This window comes from Rhinopithecus bieti, unplaced genomic scaffold (genome assembly GCF_001698545.2).
Source record: "Rhinopithecus bieti isolate Rb0 unplaced genomic scaffold, ASM169854v2 scaffold_72161, whole genome shotgun sequence".
In the NCBI taxonomy this organism is placed as follows: domain Eukaryota; kingdom Metazoa; phylum Chordata; class Mammalia; order Primates; family Cercopithecidae; genus Rhinopithecus; species Rhinopithecus bieti.
Genome location: NW_016828382.1, coordinates 615511 through 636415, shown reverse-complemented (window position 1 = coordinate 636415; position 20905 = coordinate 615511). Strand labels below are relative to the sequence as shown.

At 39.6% G+C, this 20905-nt stretch overlaps 2 protein-coding genes across 2 annotated transcripts in view; one reads left to right on the top strand and one right to left on the bottom strand.

Annotated features, from left to right (window-relative positions):
• LOC108523745 (lymphoid-restricted membrane protein) overlaps positions 1-18823 on the bottom strand; it is a 40305-nt gene extending 21482 nt beyond the window's left edge. The window contains exons 1-6 of the mRNA XM_017864497.1: positions 18773-18823; positions 11459-12066; positions 11017-11130; positions 4811-4991; positions 1504-1583; positions 1336-1414 (exon numbers count right to left, since the gene is read on the bottom strand). Coding sequence (XP_017719986.1) covers positions 1336-1414; positions 1504-1583; positions 4811-4991; positions 11017-11130; positions 11459-12032 — 1028 coding nt within the window. The 5' untranslated portion in view covers positions 12033-12066; positions 18773-18823. The remainder of the gene's footprint in view (positions 1-1335; positions 1415-1503; positions 1584-4810; positions 4992-11016; positions 11131-11458; positions 12067-18772) is intronic.
• On the top strand, positions 14711-20585 carry LINC02909 (long intergenic non-protein coding RNA 2909). The gene is given in 5 exon segments (XM_017864479.1): positions 14711-14788; positions 20031-20173; positions 20303-20406; positions 20409-20473; positions 20475-20585. Coding segments are annotated over 5 exon segments (501 nt in total).
• Positions 20586-20905: the final 320 nt, after the last annotated feature.

The following is a 20905-nucleotide window of genomic DNA, read 5'->3' as shown; positions in this document are numbered from 1 at the left end:
TCTCGCTCTGTCGCCCAGGCTGGAGTGCAGTGGCAAGATCTCAGCTCACTGCAAGCTCCGCCTCCCGGGTTTACGCCATTCTCCTGCCTCAGCCTCCCAAGTAGCTGGGACTACAGGCGCCCGCCACCTCGCCCGGCTAGCTTTTGTATTTTTTAGTAGAGACGGGGTTTCACCGTGTTAGCCAGGATGGTCTCGAACTCCTGACCTCGTGATCCACCCGTCTCGCCCTCCCAAAGTGCTGGGATTACAGGCTTGAGCCACCGTGCCCGGCCCCAGCCTATATTCTTTCAGTGAAGGAATCTTGGCAGGTTTCCCTAGGAAACAATTCCTAGAGTCTTATCATTGCAGTCTGTGGCTCACAATTCAGTCCCCATCTTTCCTAATGTTTTGTATAACTTGTCAATGTTTATGAGCATCATTTGCCATGACATCAGTTCACAAATCCTTTCAGAGTCTGGACTGTGTGTTTCATGGAGCCCCAGGCCTCCTTTTCTTTTTTGCTACCTTATCCCAGGGCATAGTTCAGTGAGAACATAGTTTCCACTGCACTTTTCTTTTCTTTTCTTTTTTTTTGAGATGGAGTCTTGCTCTGTCACCCAGACTGGAGTGCCATGGCACAATCTCAGCTCACTGCAACCTCCACCTCCCAGGTTCAAGCCGTTCTCGTGTCTCAGCCTCTCAAGTAGCTGGGACTACAGGCACGTGCCACCATGCCTGGCTAATTTTTGTATTTTTAGTAGAGACGGTGTTTCACCATGTGGACCAGGCTGGTCTCAAACTTCTGACTTCAAGTGATCCATCCACCTCGGCCTCCCAAAGTGCTGGGATTACAGGCACGAGGCACCGCACCCAGCCCACACCACTTTTCTTTATGGATAAACCTGAAGTGGCAAAGATAAAACAAGGGAGAGGCAGAATCACTCTCCTTAATATCTAAAACTTACACATGTTGTGAGAAACAGCTTTTCTCATTCATGTCTAAAAGATTCTACTAAAGAAGTGCTTTAAAATAATTTCCAAGAGAGCTTAAGGTCAATATCATAACCCTACTTCAAGTGGAACTTTTTCCCTACAGAAAGTTCATGAAATTAATGAAGGAGAAGGGCTTCATGAGAGAGCAAGTGATTTTTGGATTACTAGTCACACGAGAATTTGTGTTCCTAGTGAAACTGTAATGCAGGCGTTATTAGAATCAGTTAAGAATTTAAAATCAATTATGTTAACGCTACTGCAAAAAAAGAGCAAAGTGACTTAATCGTAACTGAAATACATAGATTTATATAAACAAGAAAAATGAAGTTGAAACACTTGCGAAAGCAGAGTAAGAAGGCTTACAAGGCTCCTTTAGATGTGTCTCCTCCCAAAGCCTCGAAGCTCCCCGACGTAGAATCTGTTATATCTGTGCTCATCTTCACTGAAACACATACAAGAGTTTTATGAAAAGAAAATCATTTTCTCCAAACCGTAAGAAAACAGAACAATCCTGAAGAAACACATACATACTTGTTCCATCTGATTTTATGCCATCCTGTTCAAAAACAGAATCATCAATGATGCTGCTTAATCTATGATTCACTCCTTCCCTGTAGCCAAAAAAAAATAAAACCAGTGAGCTAGGATTTTTTGCCTGACCACAGTTTTGTCCTCTTTTTTTTTATTTTTTTTTTAGATTGATGCTCTGTACTTTCCTTTTCAGGTATTTCCTTCTGAGTTAAAAAAATACATATCAATTCAACAACTATTTGGAGCCCAGTACTATGCTAGGTACTTAGAGTGATAGAAAAGAATTTGTGTTCCTAGTGAAACTGTTTCTAATGTAGGCGGTACATTAGGCATTCCCTCCACCATCCATACACTTTTAGCTAATATGAAAAAGAAATCACAGGCAGCGTATGATTAGGAGATGTGGGGGCTCAGTGGATTAGGAAATAGACACAGGTTGGAGTGGTAAGTGGAGACTTGTGGAGGTTGCAAGATCATGGGGCTTAAGAGATTGAGAAGGAAATACATGAACAACGAATACTTTGGGATATATTGACAGGGATACATTTTCCCTTTCTCATGGAGAACCAAACAGAACCTCGACTAATTTTACTTCGGGCATTTTACTTCTGGAATCTTGGAAGCCCTCTGTACAGGCTGTGCAGCACATACACTCTAGCTTGAACTGCAAAATAAACATATTAACATTTCAATCATTTCCTTTCAGAGTCTTATATTATAATTCAAGTTTTGTTAGTTAACCTAAGCACCTCTCTGGAGCAGCCACAAAATTCAAAAGTATATGTTTACATCTCATTGTTTGTCATTGTGAGATATCTGTCACACGTTGGGGGAATGAAAGAACTCACAGTGTTCTGACTTCCTGTGTTCACATCCATCCCCATGTCTGAGTTTCTGCTCTTATCTTCTGTATTTCTACCGCCCATGTTTTTTCCTTTATACTTGTTATAAAAATGGTTTTTTTGTTTGTCTTCATGCTGTTTTATGATTATTAATATATTATACAAACCTACGTATTTTAAAATATTAAATTCATAAGAAAACAAAAAATTAAAACCATTATGCAAAATAATCATTTTGGCACAAATCCTAACATTTTCCTATGCATATTTTATTTCTTCCAAAATGGGATTGTACTACAGGTACAGATCTATGACCTATTTATGTGAAGTAATTACATATGAATTTCTTATCAAATATTATTGCTTTGAATGACTAGTATTCTAGTGTATGGAAGTACTATAATTCGTCCAATTGTTTCTTTTTAAATGTCTAGATTGCTTTTATTTATCACTGTCATAAACTACCTTCTACCTTCTATATTAGTGTTTACAATTAATTATCTTTCTTAAAGTTACATTACTTCTCAAAGAGGCTGCCTTTTGTTTTTGTTTTTGTTTTGGAGACAGGGCCTCACTCTCTTGCCCAGGCTGAAGTGTAGTGGCTCTGTCACAGCTCGCTGCAGCCTCAAACTCTCAGGCTCAAGCAATCCTCCTTCCTCAGCCTCCCAAGTAGCCTGGACTATAGGCACATGCCACCACACCTGGCTAATTTTTTAATTACTTGTAAGACAGGATCTTGCTAGGTTGCCCAGACTGGTCTCAGACTCCTGGCCTCAGGTGATCCTCCCACCTTGGCCTTCCAAAGTGCTGGCATGAGCCACCACACCTGGCCAAGACTGCATATTTTTAAGGGCCTGATACACATTCCTAAATTGCTCTTTAAAAAAAAACTATGCCAACTTGCACTACTCCCAGTGATATATGGGAGGGCTTATTTCTCCACCCTTTTCACAGCCCACAACATGGGATACAGTCATTTTTTAAAATCTTCATTAAACCCATGGGTAAAAATGGTATATTATCTGTATTTGCAGTTTTTGATTACACTAACATTACTTATTTCTATATGTTTATCTTGCCTTCATGAATAACCTGTGCATGGCATGCAACATTTCAGTCATATTTTCTTAAGTTATCTATACATCCTAATCCTACCAGAAATCTGGTAAGTTTTTCCATTCCTTGGGCTTGACATTTTCTCTTTTTTGAGATGGAATCTCACTCTGTTGCCCAGGCTAGAGCGCTGTGTGGCACGATCTCGGCTCACTTTAACCTCCGCCTCCTGGGTTCAAGCAATTCTCCCGCCTCAGCCTCCCAAGTGACTGGGATCACAGGTGTGCACCACCATGCCCAGCTAATTTTCATATTTTTAGTAGAGACAGGGTTTTACCATGTTGGCCCGGCTGGTCTCCAACTCCCAACCTCAGCTGATCCACCCTCCTCAGCCTCCCAAAATGCTGGGATTACAGGTATGAGCCACCGTGCCCAGTCGACATTTTCTTTAAGCAAATCCTAGCATGCATCAGCAGATAGGTGAAGATTGGTGGCTGAATAGGAGACATAGGAATTAGGCTTCTTGGCCAGGTGCAGCGGGTGGCTCACACCTGTATTCCCAGCACTTTGGGAGGCCAAGGTGGGCAGATCAACTGAGGTCAGGAGTTCGAGACCAGCCTGGCCAACATTGTGAAACCCCATCTCTACTAAAAATACATGAATTAGCCAGGCATGGTGGCACACACCTGTGATTCCAGCTACTCTGGAGGGTGTGGCGGGAGAATCACTTGAACCCAGGAGGCAGTGGTTGCAGTGAGCAGAGATTACACCACTGTATTCCAGCCTGGGCAACAGAGTGAAACTCCATCTCAAAAAAAAAAAAAAGAGGAATTCACTTTCTGTGGAAGAAGATACACATCTCCAGCATCTGCCAAGGGCACCTGAGATCATGGATGCTCTTCTCCTTTACCTTTTCTTTTCCTATTCTACTATTCTTTCTTTTCCCCTTAGCCTCCCTATATTCTAGGATTCCAAATTACATTCACTGACTAGCCCCACTGCTTTTAAAAAGGAGTCTATTATTGAATTTAAATACATTTGGAGATTTGATAGTATTAATAATTCACCTGACTCATATGTCAGCTCAATTCTCTGTGAGAACATAACATGTGCTCCCCACTAATCACAAGACATGAATGACAGCACTGCAACCCAAAGCATGTCCAGCCCACTCCCAGCATCAATATCATCAGAAACTTGTTAGACTGTAAATTATCAGGCTTCACCCCGGATCTACTGAATCACAGTGATGGGGCCCCGGCAATCAGGTTTAACATCATTCAGGTGATTCTAATGCACGCTAAAGCACTGGATGATAGTATTTCCTTCAACACAGGAAACAGTGATCAGCATAATTATAATCAGTTGTCAAAATAGAACCTTAAACTGCATCCCCCTAGGACTCTGATTACCATTTGTTTCCACAGTAAGCCATCCATTCTTTCATCATCGCCTGGAAAGTTTCCAGGTCCACATGTGGGTCTCTCTTCTCAGGATCAAGCATGTTCCACAACTGCTCAAGGCCACTGTCTTCAGAATTTTGGCTAGTTGTTTGTCTCAGGAAATCAATTATTTTGGCCACTCCTACTGAGCCTTTGGAAAAAGAAGAGCAGATCAGTTCTGAAAGATGGATAAAGTTATATTTTTAACAAGTGAAGTACCTATCTCTTTTATGTCTCCTGATCCTAGAAACATGCTATATAACCCTGGTGGTCCTGTGGAGCTGGCATGTTACAGTGTAAAGAACACTGGCCTTGGGCTAAAGTCTAATGGACCTAGTGTCAAATCTTGGCTCCGAAGATGACCAGCTGTGTAGCTTTGGGAATATTACTTAACCTCTCTGAACCCGTTTCTTTATCTGAGATGGGGACGATGATACCTATCACACAGAATTGTGCGCTTTAAATATTGATGATATATGTAATCAATAATTTCTCGTGGGACGTGACCAAAATAACATTACATTTTTTTTCCTTTCAGTTCCTTAAAAAGCATTCAATGAAGGAAGTTTTTTCTCTGCTGTAGTTAAAATTTCAATCTCAAGTGAAAATTTCTACTTTTAGGGGTGGAGGTGGCATTTTAGACACTCATCCCTACTATCACATTCAGAAAATAAAATCATCCAAACTATGCTAGTCATTGAAACACCAATCTTTTTTAAACATAAGACTTTTCTTTTACTGCCATCAAAGGCCTGCCTTGGGCTGGCTACTTGCAAAGGAGAGGGAAAATTAAGTAGAAGTTTGAAAAGCATATGCCACAGAGAAGGTTCTTCCCTTAAGGAAATAAGGATAGACCATGAAATCAGAAAAAAAAATCTCATAATTAGAAGGAGGAGATACTCATAAAGGAGGCTGAATAACTTCAAAGTTATTAATAACTTTAATGTTATTTAAACTTCAGCATGTCATTTAGATATGACAGTATTAGAAAGATAAATAAAATCACTAATACAGTTATTTAGAGAGAGAACTGTACTTTTTTTTTCGAGACAGGGTCTTGCTCTGTTGCTCAGCTGGAATGCTCCCAGCTCACTGCAACCTCAATCTCTTGAGCTTAAGTGATCCTCCCACCTCAGCCTCCCTAGTAGCTGGGACTACAGGTATGTGCCACCACACCCAGTTAATTTTTGTATTCATTGTACAGATGGGATTTTGCCATGTTGCCCAGGCTGGTCTTGAACTCCTGGACTTAAGGGATCCACCTGCTTGGGCCTCCCAAAGTGCTGCGATTACAGGTGTGAGCCACTGTACCCAGCAGAGAATTGCATTTTTTTATTTGTAGAAGAACTGGAAAGCAAGCTGGAAAGCCAGCAATAATCCATTTATCATATTTTCCTCCACTAAAACTCTCAGCCCTCTGTCATATCAAAACTAGAAAGGCTTCCTGTGATGGTTAATTTTATGTGTTACCCTGAGCCACGGGGTACCTAGATATTTGGTTATACATTATTTTGGGTGTCTCTGTGAGGGTATTTTTGGATGACATTAACATCTAAATCTATAGACCAAGTAAAGCACATTGTCCACCTGATTCAGGTGGGCCTCATCCAACCAGTTGAAGGCCTGAATAGAACAAACAAGTTGACCTTCTCCCAGGTAACAGAAAATCTCTCCTGCCTGCCTACCTTCAAACTGGGGTGTTGATTTTTTTTTTTTTTTTTTTTTCTGCTTCTAGACTTGAATTGAAATGTTGGCTCTTCCTTGCCTCAAGCCTGGTGGCTTTTGGATGGGAACTACACCAGCCGCTCTCCTGGTTCTTAGGCCTGTGGACTTGGAATGGGACTAAACCATTGAATCTCCTGAATTCCTGGCTTGCTGACACCCTGCATATCTTGGGACCTGCCCGCCTCCATGATCGCATGACCCAATTCCTTATGACAAGTCTCTTTAGCTAGCTAGATTAAACCGATAGATACAAATATAAATATCTCTTCCCACCGGAGAACCCTGGCTAATACACATCCCATTTCCCTTCAGTGAAGCTTTCTTATTTTCTTCAGAGAATTAATTTCTCAAATCCTGTCCAAGCAGAGGAGCTCTCTGGGAACAAATACGCCTCACTCATCCTAAAGAAATAAATAAGGGTACAGGCAAATATTTTGCTACAAATGCTTAATATAGTGATTTTATATGTAAAATATTTATTACAGTTTTGGGATTTTTTGAGACAGAGTCTCACTCGGTTGCCCAGGCTAGAATGTAGTGGCATGATCATAGCTTATTGCAGCCTCAGCCTCCTGGGCTCAAGGCATCCTCCCATCTCAGCCTTCCAAGTAGCTGGGATTACAGGCGTGTGCCACCATGCCTAGCTAATTTTTAAAATATTCTTTGTAGAGACAGGGTCTTGCTAGGTTGTCCAGACTGGTCTTGAATTCCTAGCCTCAAGTGATCTTCCCGTCTTGGCCTCCAAAATCGCTGGGATTATAGGCATGAGCTACCACGCCTGGCATATTATAATTTTTAAAGCAGAAAAAAAATAATATTCAATTGAGATGGATTGGTTAAACATGTTACCTCAAAAAATGGTATAGGATATGAAGAAAATTTTTTTATGTGAAGACAGGTACTCAAATTATTAAATGAGAAAAAGCAGATTATGAAACAAGTTTGAAAACATTCTCACACATACTAGAGAATACATTAGTATATCATTTAAAACAAAAAAAGGATGACCAAGAAAATATCTTAAACTATCTTTAGCAATTATGTTGCTCATCTAATTTTTCTTTTATTTTGAGATGGAGTCTCGCTTTGTCTCCCAGGCTGGAGTGCAGTGGCACCATCTCAACTCACTGCAGCCTCCACCTCCTGAGTTAAAACGTTTCTTATGCCTCAGCCTCCCCAGTAGCTGGGACTACAAGTGTGTGCCACCATGCCTGGGTAATTTTTATAGTTTTAGTAGAGTTGGGGTTTCACCATGTTGACTAGGCTGGTCTCAAATTCCTGGCTTCAAGTGATCTGCCCACCTCGGCCTCCCAAAGTGCTGGGATTACAGGCTTGAAGCACTGCACCCAGCCTAAATTTTTCTATTTTTAGGAGAGACTTGGTTTCACCATGTTTCCCAGAGTGTTCTCAAACTCCTGGGCTCAAGCAGAGCCTCCACCTCGGCCCCCTAAAGTGCTGGGATTACAGGTATGAGCCACCTCCCAGCCCCAATTTAGTATTTTTAAAACTGGTAGATAAAGAGAATCAATCAATCTTTTATCCTGCCTCTCTCCTTCAGGACACCAGTATAGCAAAATAGTTGATAAAGCAGAGTAGAGTTTCTCATTATAGATGTATTTCAGGTGATACATTAGGAAGGAATGATAGAATATTACCATTTGCAACATCTAATGAAAATATAAGTCTAGGCCTTCATCATCAATAGTTGCTTTCTGTTGAAAACACATAACACCATCTATGTATTTAGGTTGATGCAAAATTAGTTGTGGTTTTTGCCATTACTTTCAATGGTAAAAACTCCAGTCACAATTGTACCAACCTAAGAGAATTCTTGCCCCTCCACAAAACAAAAAAAATAAAAAATAAAAACCCTCAAACTTTTATCTGATTATATTTCTAAATATAGGAGACAGAGAAACGGGTTGTGTTCCTACAGATACACAATCACCAAATTTCAGATTGTGGTAAACTATGAAATAAAAGAATGGGCTGGGTGCAGTGGCTCACGCCTGTAATCCCAACACTTTGGGAAGCTGAGGTGAGTGGATCACCTGAGGTCAGGAGTTTGAGACTAGCCTGGCCAACATGGCGAAACCCCATTTCTACTAAAAATACAAAAATTAGCTGGGTGTAGTGGCAGGCACCTGAAATCCCAGCTACTTGAGAGGCTGAGGCAGGAGAATCACTTGAATCCGGGTGGCAGAGGTTGCAGCGAGCCAAGATCACACCACTGCACTCCAGCCTTGGCAACAACAGTGAGACTCTGTCTCAATCAATTAATCAATCAATCAATGGATGGGTTTCTTTAACAGACAACCAAACGCAAAAAACAGATGGAAAGCGAAACAGAGATAAGGTAGACGACCAACTGCAATGAACAAATCTTTCTTGGATATTGGCTTGAACAGTAAAACTGTTTAAGGAAAAAAGGATATGTATCTATCACACAAATGAGAAATTTTGACTACTAACAAGATATTTGATAATATTAGAAAAGTATATGACTTTTAAAATCATGACAATGGCATTGTAGTTGTGTTTAAAATTAGTCAATTATCTTTTAGAATTATCTTTACTGATATATTTATGGATGAAATACTGTGATCTCTGGCATTTGCCTCAAAATAATTCAGAGTAAAGGAGAGGAAAATGAGCAGGGTTAGAAATGAGACATAATTGGTTATGACACATATATAAGGGTTCAGCATATAGTTCTACCTCTGTATATGTTTAAAATGTTCTATAACAAAAAAATTATGAATTCAAATAAAACAAAACCATATTGATAGGAGTTGTGGAAAGATATGCAACAAATCACTAACAATGGTTACTCAGGGAAACAGGATTACCAATATTTTTCCTTCTTTTTGCTTGTCAGTATATTATTAATTTTATTACAATGAGCATGAATCATTTATATACTTAAAATTACTTGTGGAATTTTTTTTCTCTCAACTTTTAGGTTCGGGGGTATATATGCAGGTTTGCTACATGAGTGAATTGCATGTTGCTGAGGTTTGGTGTACAAATGATCCCATCACCCAGGTACTGAGCATAATACATGATTGGTAGTTTTTCAACCCATGCCTCCCTGCTCAAGTAGTCCCTGTATCTACTGTTCCCATGTATATATAATGTCTAACTCCCACTTAAAATTGAGAACATGCAGTATTTGGTTTTCTGCTCCTGCATTAGTTCGCTTAGGATAATAGCCTCCAGCTGCATTCATGTTGCAGCAAAGCACATGATCTTGTTTCTTTTTTGGCTTCCATGGTGTGTAGGTATCACTTTTTATTTATCCAGTCTTCTGTTGATGGGCATTTGGGTTGATTCCATGTCTTTTCTATTGTGAACAGTGCTGTGATGAACATATAAATGTATGTGTCTTTCAGGTAGAATGATTTATATTCCTCCAGGTACATACCCAGTAGACAGATTGCTGGCTCAAATGGTAGCTCTAAGTTCTTTGAGGAATCTCCACACTGCTGTCCACAGTTGCTGAACTAATTTATATTCCCACCAGCAATGTGTGAGTGTTCTCTTTTCTCCATAACCTCACCAACATCCGTTGGTTTCTGACTTTTTAATAGTAGCCATTCTGACTGGTGTGAGACAGTGTCTCACTGCAGTTTTGATTTGCATTTATCTAATAATTAGTAATAATGAGTATTTTTTTCATATATTTGTTGGCTGCATGTATGTCTTCTTTTGAGAAGTGTCTGTTCATGTCCTTTGCCCACTTTTTAATGTGGTTTTTGTTTTTTTGTTGAATTGTTTAAGTTTCTCATAGAGTCTGGATGTTAGACTTTTGTCACATGCATGGTTTGTGAATATCTTCTCCCTCTCTGTACATTGTTTACTCTGTTGACAGTTTCTTTTGTTGTGCAGAAGTTCTTTAATTAGGTCCCATTTGTCAATTTTTGTTTTGTTGCAATTGCTTTTGGGAACTTATTAATAAATTATTTGCCAAGGCCAATGTCCAGAACGGTATTTCCTAGGGTTTTTGTAGTTTTAGGTCTGGAAAGTTTTAAAAAACACATCTCAAAATAAAATTAAAGAAAACAGAAGTGAAAGCCCAAAATTAACTAAAAATTCTGAGTTAAACTTGTATAGTGGTTTTACATATTTGAAAAGCATATTTCCTGTGGGGCACCACCTGTGACATCTAAGTAGCTTCAATAAATAAAGATGGTAAGTCAGCTGATAAGCTCAAAAAGAATCATTCAAGTGACTGTCAAAATATGCTGATGCAAAACAGGTACAGGGAAATTATAGTGAAATAACCAAACCCTACAGAGCAAACCTTATTCCCAAATTAGGTGGCATCCATCACATATGCAGACACAGACAGTGAGCCCCACACATGAATCATTTCCCTTTCTCTCACAGTAGAAAGTTCAGATGACTTGGCAAGTCCCACCAGACATTTGAGCAGATACTTTTCAGCTTACCTTTCTGTTTTATGTCACATGCATTAAAAATATTGGTGAGTACCTCTTCTTCACAGGCCCTGTTGATGCTGTGTGTTACATCTTCTTTACCATCGTCAGCTTCTTGTTTCCATCCTATTAGAAGTAAAAGTTTGTAAATCCTGATGCTTTCTGTGCTATAATGATTCCTTTTCCTTTTTGTGGTTTAACAAAGAAAACCTATCACAATAATGGCCTTCCCCTTAGATATAGGGAAATACTCCCCCATATCTAAGTAATCCCATCATGACGTTCTGTTTTGTTCCAGAAACAAACATAGTAAAACAGAAAGGGAAAGATGGATGATTCCATCCAAACTTTAATAATGTAAAATTGTTTTTTTTTTTTTTTAGTTTGGGTTTTTTAAAAGAATATATGTTTTTTGTTCTCTTGGAAGGACAAACATTAAAAGATGAATATTTACCATTTCCATTCAGAGATAAGTTTTTTACCACTGAATCCTGAGGATCAAAACACTTCAAACTTTGACCAAACGTGGAATCAAAGTCAAGTGTTAAGGTACTAATATTATTTTCACTACAATAGTTATTCAAATCCTTGTTAGAGAAAAACTCTGCTTTTCTGATCTGTGACATCAAAGATGTATAATTCTTGTTGCTTTGTGACTTCGGCTTTAAGACGTTTTCAGAACTTGTGAGAATAACAGAGTATGTTGCAGTCTCAGGGGAGCTGAGGTGAGAGATGGATGGGGTTCTTGGGGATATTATTTGAGGCAATGAAATGAAGGCATCCACTTCCTCAGAACTTGACCAATGAGAGTCAGGTGTAGGAACACAAGCAGCAGTCATTTTCCTCAGTACCTCTTCAAAATGTTTCTTGGTGTTGGTCTGTGGGCTATCAAAACTGCTAGACTGGTATTTGATAATCTGCTGAACTGGATTTGAAATTGCTTCTCTCTTGTGGATGGCTCTGATCTTTCTACAAATGCTTTCCACTGGGTTATGCCGCTTCTCAGTTACCTTCCTTGGAGATGCCATTGTTGACTTTCCTCCAAGTATACAGATGAGGTGGCTAAAGTGTAAGCAAAAGTAGATACATATTTAAAAGTCAGCATTCTCCTAACAATAATTTAGCAATAGGCGATTTATTTTCCAAGTCAGCTTCGGAGGGATCACAACAAGATGCTCAGTTGCTCTAAGCAAATTTTCTATGCATTTAACTTTGGCCCCCAAATTTCAGGAAAATAACAGCTAACATATATAAAGTATTTATCAAGTACTAGGCATGGTACTAAGCTCTTCATACCCATCAACTCATTTCATCCTCAAAACAACTCTTTGAGATATACGTTACTACTTTCTCCATTCTCTGGCAGAAAGAGAATAAGCAACACACCCCAAGTCACCCCAATAAGTGCCGCAGCTCAGGCAGTCCAGCTCCAGAGGGTAGATAACCATACTGCTTTTTAGTTTTTAATAGGACAGGTGACAATGATGCTAACAACTCTCATTTGAATACCTACCATTGGTACTGTACTGGTTGCCCTCTATTCAGAACTTAATATGCCCCATATCAGGTGTTTTATGTGTATTATGTCTAAACTTCACATAAACCCTATCAGTTGTGTGGAAATATCCCCCTTTTATAGAAAGAGAAGCTAAGACTCAAAGAGGCCAGGTAATTTGCTAATGGTCACATCTCTAAGATTTGAGTCAAAGGATGTCTGACTCCAGCATCGTTTTATTGCATAGCAAGATATATGACCTTTTTTAAAAAAAGAAGCATAATCTCACTTCTTGGAGTAACTTGGAAATTTAGAAATACATTCAAAATTTCCCCTAAACTAGTAAGATCTAAAACAATACAGGCTGGATGTGGTGGTGTGTGCCTGTAGTTCCCGCTACTCAGGAGGTGGGTGTGGGAGGGTCACTTGAGTATGGGAGGTCCAGTCTGCAGTGAGCCATGAAGGTATCACCACATGTACTCTAGCCTGGGCAACAGAGGAGTGGATGGATAGATTAGACTAGACTAGATTAGATTAGATTAGATTAGAAAGATATTTTTTAAATACTCTAGGAAAACGGTTAAAATAGTTTGAATAGTTACAAAAAAATAGTTGAATAGTTATGGAATTACTGATTTCAAAAACTATGATTTTTTAGGACATTAACAGAAATTTCCATGAATCTTTTTTTAATCCCCTAATAAAGAATGAACAATAATACAGAAATTTTAAAATCACTATAATTGGAAGGGGTATCTAGAATTACTGGGAAGAAGAAAATACTCAAAATCCTCTGAATCTGACTTGATCTTTGTTCAATATGATGACCATCAGTTCTAGCCAGTGTAGTTTCCACCAACAGAATCCTTTACCACTTAAGATAATGACCATCTCTCAACCTTTACATTGTTTCCTGACAATACCCTCCTTTCCCTCTATTCAAGAATGATCTCTTGGCTGGGCATGGTGGCTCATGCCTGTAATCCCAACACTTTGTGAGGCTAAGGTGAGTGAATTACCTAAGGTCAGGAGTTCGAGACCAGCTTAGCCAACATGGCGAAACCCTGTCTCTACTAAAAATACAAAAATTAGCTGGGCATGGTGGCAGGCACCTGTAATCCCAGCTACTCAGGAGGCTGAGGCAGGAGAATTGCTTGAACCTGGGAGGCACAGGTTGCAGTGAGCAGAGGTCATGCCACTGCACTCCAGCCGGGGGGACAGAGCAAGACTCCGTTAAAAAAAAAAATGATCTCTCAATGTGAACACTAAAACACATTCTTCTCTTGAAATTCTAAAATCAGTTTTTAATCATGGGACTCCATTCTTTCTGATCTTTCCTAGGATTTATAATTGTAACACACATTTAATCAAATGTTGTCTTCTATTCTTGGATTATTTCCAATGTGTATACATGCCTTCTCCTCAAAAATACGATTTAATTATTGTACTCAAAACCATGATGTTACTTTTTCTAGATACTCAATACATTATTGTTGGCACAACTGATAATCTACAATTATATATAATGTATATAATCACAGGCTTATGGACTTATCCCCCAGCTGCTGTGATTGTTGGCTCCCAACTACTTTCAGGACCACCTTTTCTGGAGAACTTCCCACCTTGAATACATAAGAGCTGCTCAGTTGCTCCAGGGGGAAGGTAGAAGTGCAGCAGTAGTAATGACAGAAGACTCACCCTTGAATATAAAGCATTCCAAATCTACAGTTGACTGACTTAGCAGGAATACATCTGACTTCCCTATGTTGAGCAAAGAGCCTTATAAAACAGTAGTTAAGGCTGGGCACAGTGACTCGCACCTGTAATCCCAGCACCTTGGGTGGCTGAGGCGGGCGGATCACAAGGTCAGGAGTTCGAGACCAGCCTGACCAACATGATGAAACCCCTGTCTCTACTAAAAATACAAAAATTAGCAGAGCGTGGTGGCACATGCCTGTAATCCTAGCTACTCAGGAGGCTGAGGCAGGAGAATTGCTTGAACTGTGGAGGTGGAGGTTGCAGTGAGCTGAGATCACGCTGCTGTACTCCAGCCTGGGCGACAGAGCAAGACTCTGTCTCAAAAAAAAAAAAAGAAAACAATAAACAAAAAACAAAAAACACCAAAACAGTAGTTAAGTATCTGTCAGTGTTCTCAATGTGAGTTGACCGTTTTTCCCTTATAGAGCCAGAAAATTTAGACACAGGTTGGGCATGAGGTTAAAAGACGCCCCAAAACTGGAACCTCAGGTTCCCAAATCCTGTCTACTCCTGTCACTGAATGATGATGTGGTATGCTGTTCAAGCCATAACAAACAGTCTCACTTTGTAGGCATTTGTAACTGACCTAGATTAATGTTCCTAGCATATAAGGCACATGTTTCTACTTGCATTTCCAAGGCATTTTTTCTCCTTTAACCATCTGTTTTCATTTATTTATTTTTGAGACAGGGTCTTGGTCTGTCACCCAGGCTGGAGTGCAGTGGTGCAATCATGGCTCACTGCAACCTGCAATTCCCCAAGCTCAAGCAATCCTTCTACCTAAGCCTCCCAAGTAGCTGGGACAACAGGCGTGCACCACCACAGCCAGCTTTTTGTATTTTTAGTAGAGACAGGGTTTTGCCATGTTGCTCAGGCTTTCTTCTACTGTCTGTTTTCTAAACTTTCCTGACTTGCCTAAGTGAACCCTGCTTGGTGGTGAAGGCTAAACCTTACAAAGAGTGCACTTAAAACAATGGCTCTTCATGAGCTACCAAAGCTGCATGTGATTAACTTGTTTTGCTTTTTCTAATTAGAGCAGAACATGGGTGGGAGTTTAATAAATAAGATGGGGTGATAAAGATTTCAAAATTTGTGTCATCTTCTCCATATGCAGCTTGGAAATATCTCCTGTCTCTTCTGTCTAAACCTCTTAACCTCTATTTTAATTTTAGATCCTGGTAGAAGGGATTAGCTGCAATTTGCCAGAATACTTAAAAATACAAGCCCAGTTTGCTTTGTACAGTTAACTGCCTTTGAAAAGGCATTAAGTGAAAATTAAGAACTGAAAGTGAATTGTACTAGGAGAATCAGTTGCTTGGAGTCTATTTCTTTTAAAAGGAATATCCCCCTTAGTGATCTTAGCTGATTATTTACTACATAAAGATGGTACACTTGTAGATATCCCAGTAGAAAGAAGTGCTTCTTTTGCTTTCAAGTTCTATGAACCTCAGTTGCATTTTCCATGATTTTTTTTTTCATTATTTTTAATTTTGTAGAGACTGGGTCTCTGTTGCCCAGGCTATAGTGCTGTGGCTATTCACAGGGGTGATCACAGTGCAGGGCAACCTCAAACTCCTAGGTTCAAGTGATCCTCCTGCCTCAGCCTCCCAAGTAGCTGGGATTACCACACCTGGCTCAGTTTGTATATTTTAATTAAAATACTTTTTTTTTTTTTTGAGATGATGCCCCCTCTGTCACCCAGGCTGGAGTGCAGTAGCACAATCTCGGCTCACTGGAACCTCCACCTCCCAGGCTCAAGTGATCCTCCCACCTCAGCTTCCTGAATAGCTAGGATCACAGGCACGAGCCACCATGCCCAGTTAACCTTTTGTATTTTTGGTAGAGACAGGGTTTACCGTGTTGCCCAGGCTGGCCTCAAACTCCTGAGCTAAAGTCATCCACCCACCCCAGCCTCCCAAGGTGCTGGAATTACTGCTGCAAGCCAATGTACCTAATACATTAAAGTAGTTTTAATATCCATCCCTTTAGGCAGCCAACCAATATTTATTGAATTCCTGCTAAGTGCTAAGCCCTGTGCAAATACTGGGGATACAATGTTGAGGAAAATAGTATCCTAAAACTCATAGTGTGTGGAAGATACAGCTATGAACAAGTAAGCCACTAGAGCTGCCAGGTTAAATTTAGGAAGCCCAGTAAAATTTTAATCTCAGATAAACAATGACCAATTTTTTCATGTAAGTGTGCCCCCAAATGTTGCACAAGACATAGTTATAGGGAAAATTATTTGTTGTTTATTTGAAATTCACATTTTACTGGGTGTCTTGTCTTTTGTTTTTTGTTTTTTTTTTTTTAAGCTAAATCTGACAACCTGAAAAATGTCAAATAAATAATTACATAGTCAGGAGCCACGAGAACTTATAATAGGAGATGATCCCAGCTTGGGAGTGAGGCTAGGGAAAAATTTAGGAGCATCTATTATGCGGCTATTATATGCACTGCACAGAATGTTATACATATTGTTTGCTATTTCTAGGGTTGTAAACAGAAAATTGAGAAGTGGAACTGTAACTGTTATAGGAATTTCCACTTGGATTCATGTGAGCTAAATGTAACGTAAAATGATGTTAGAGATTATCGATACTGTGTATGCGGCTAATCTTTTTTATTTCTCCTTTTGATTGAACTATGCTTCATTGCTTTGGCTTACAGATTCTGAGTCCCATTATTATTATTGCCTCAATTGTCTTGTTCTATACAGTCAAAGCTCTTGAATCAACACTTTTCAACCATCTGCCTGATCCAAAACTATAAAGTAACAAGTAAAATCCTCTAACACATGGCAACATCTGTAAAAGAAGTCTGATTTGATTCTTACCTAAAGTTATTCATTACATATTTGATTTTCACCACTGGTGTTAACTGCAGACTTCAACATCAACCTCTAAGACATCCATACTCTTTGGGACTTATAGAAATCTACATTTGTCTGACTTCAATGAGTTCATCTGCGATGTATGTATGAATATTGTCTAATATTTCTTATTCTTTAGGAATGTATATGTAAACAACATGACATAATTTGTGTTTATCAACATCTATATTCTTCAATCACTAAGAAAGTTCATTTTATTGCAAAGAAAAGTATATGATATATACAGAGGTACAAAAGCAGCATCCTTGAAAAAACTGGCAGATTTCAGGGTGATTCAAAAGGCTCTTTAGAAAGCTTTCTGAATCAAATTCTAATTCCAAACAGATTATGTTAACAATGTAATTATCTTTCCTTACTGTTTTTTTCTTAAAAAATGTTTCCTCCCTTTACTAAAGTTAGTTATTGAACATTAAACTTCCAAACCTTAGATCAGACAGGCTGATTTTTAAAATCATTCAAAACTTGATTATGAAAGCTAGTCAATCATTCATAACTCACCTATGTAAGATCCTATTGGTAGTTAATTAATGCAAAATCCTTAATATATGTAAAAAATTTTAATTATGTGTGTCGATAGACAAGAGATTCCTTTTGCCAAAACAACCCGTCACTAATGATTAGATGCCACTAAACTCTTCATCAAAACCTAAGAAGAAACATCTGTTCACCAAGACATTCCCAGGAAACCATCTTTAGTGAGCTCAGTGGGAGGGCAGAGCACGGTTTTCTGCTTAACCAGTGAATTTTATATCTGCCAGATTAAACTGTTTTCATTCTCTTTGTGAAGACTATTTTATGTGATAAAATAATAGCACTCCTTCCTGCCATTTCTAGGATAGATGATAGCAGCTGTTAATAAAATGATTTGCAAACCACAAGTACCGGATTTAGTAAATGCTCAGCAAGTCTGTCATCCGCAACCTTTCTGATTATTAATAAATGCAAGCTGGTATAGACTAGAACCTTGCCTCCCACCATTCAGTTAACCTTGTTATATTAAGCTTCTTGGCTGGGTCACACCAAACTTACTATAAACATCTCTTATTGGAACAATTCCTAAAATAGCAGAGTGACACATGCTTCTGAAAACTGTTCTTCTGTCTCACTTCTTGTTATATGAAGTTGGTTTTCTTCTCAGAGAAGAGGAGAAGACCTACAATGAAACTCTAAGAATTCAGGTGCCCCCAAGATTCTTACAGTCTATAAAACTACATTACCACGTTTCACTAACGCACATTCCAAACGACTGAGCCTGAAAACGACAGGGCTAATTTAAACTTCCAAAAGCTCCACTGAAAACAATTTGAGATTTGCCTGTGGTGATGGCAACATATCTGGGGAATAAATCTAACTTTATCATTCTCAGCTACCCATCTTTTTTCCCTATTTGTAGAGTTTTTCTTTCCAGATTTGTTTCAAGTTTTCAGTTAACTCCGTCGAACCTCTAATATAGACCGATTGGAGGTTTGTCCCTTTTGCCACAAGCATTTTGAGGTTGAGGGACAACAGAACAGCCTACATCTGATATTGCTTTTCCCTGGTTAGGGCGGTACTTTCTTAGCATTCGATGACTAAAGGCCAGCATCAGCCAAAGTCTAATTATTTAGTGGGGGAGAACTCACCACTGTGTTTTTGCTTGACTTTCCCAGCGCTCCAAGAACCATCTGAGAACTGGGAAGAGAGAGTGGAGACCTACAGGTCAGATGATGTGGGTGGAGCTCTTTTCTACAGAGTGGTTTGGGCTGGGGTAAAAGAAGCTGGAGAAGAGAGCCGCTGATGCACTGCACCTGCCTAGGTTGGAATTAAGATACTAATCACAGTAGCAGTGCCGGGAAAGATGCGTAGGAAGGATGAGGATGACAGGCACCATTTTGGTGTGCTCCCCACCACAGCAATAACAGAAAAATAGTCCAGGCGTAGTGTCTCTCACCTGTAATCCCAGCACTTTGGGAGGCTGAGGTGGGAGGATCACTTGAGCCCAGGAGTTTAAAACTAGCCTGGGCAACATGGTGAGACCCCTGTCGCTAAAAAAAGCAACACACTAAATCTCACCCTGAATATACTCTCTAATCAGATGAAGGAAAATTATTTTTAAGTTAAATCTCATACTTTTTTTTTTTTTTTTTTTGGGAATGGAGTCTTGTTTTGTTGCCCAAGCTTGAGTGCAGTGGCATGATCTCAGCTCACTGCAACCTCTGCCTACTGAGCTCAAGCCACTCCCTCACCTCAGCCTCCCAAGTAAGTGGGATGACAGGGGCATGCCACCACAGCCAGCTAATTTTTGCATTTTTTGTAGAGACAGGGTTTTGTTATGTTGCCCAGCCTGGTCTCAAGCTCCTGAGCTCAATCTACCTGCCTCATTCTCCCAAGGTGCTGGGATCACAGGTGTGAGCCACTGTGCCTAGCCCGGTCATCATCATTTCTATCACCAGGTGAGAGCAAAGGGGAGTCAAATACTGGGGAATAAGAACTGGGGCTCTGAGTTTAAATAACCTGAGTTCAAATCCCAGTTCTGCTGCTTACTAGCTTTGTGATTTTGGACAAATTATTTAACTATATGTGCTTCAGTTTCTTCAACTGTAAAATTGCATCAATATCATGCAATGACCAGCTGGGTGTGCTGCAGGGATTAAATGAGATAATACACAGATGGCCCTCAGAACCATGTAGCACATTCTGAGCTCTCAGTCATGTTGTTATGATGCACTTTCTGAAACTCCTTTAACTTATCCAATACTAGATGTCCTCTTAAAGCACCAAATAGCACCTAGAAAGAAATGACCACGTAACCTGCTCCTCTCATTAGATTTGCTGTGTTTAATTTCCCATGAAATAACCTATTATAACATCCATGCTTGCGATCTGCTTATCAATCCACAGATACTGAAACTAGCAACACCCAGAGACATTTCCCTCCCAGTCATAAAGGAAGCCAGCAGCAGAGCCAGAAATAATATTCAAATTCTGGATCCACTAGACCACATCGCCTGTCTGACAAATTACGCGCTTACTTCCTGCTTCAGGTGAGTCTATTATACCTGATGTTTCTCAGAAAAGTGAAAGGAATAACCTGAACAATAAATTCCAACGGACCCGTAATGAATTGCATTAACATGTTATTTCATTACTTATGTAATATTACCTCCTGACAGTTCTAATAAGGTACCCACAATGCTGGGTTCTCTGCCCACTGGGAGCAAACAAGGGAACGTGCAGACACTGGACAGCATACGATGGATGTCTGCAACTCTTGTACCTACCCCGAACACCGCCAGAAATATGCCGTCTCTACTGAAACAGCTTTTCCAACCCTGAGCACCTTTAGTGGACACGGAAAAGAGTGTAAAGGGGTCAGATGCAGACTTTACAAAAAGAAACCCTAGATGGAGATTCATGTTCGGTTATATACTGCAGGAAGGGTTCATAACAACATAGTCATTTACTTGCCAAGTAATCTGAAAGCAACTAATTAGAGAACCTGTAAGGGATGCCAATCCCAGTTTTCAAAATGGCGTTTTAAGGAAATTAAATCTTATCATGTAAATAGGTCAAGAAATCCGTTTAAATAACATCTGCTTCTCTCTAGGTAATCTACAATGTTGTTAGACTATCAGGCCAGTAGTTTTAAATACGTGTTGGAGCTCCAGGATTAATCTCTGGTTGATCCGAGGGAGTCACTTTGTCTAACCAAATATAAATGAGGTGGGAGGTATACGGTTGAGAGGCACTATTAGAAGAAAGGGGCCAGGTGCAGT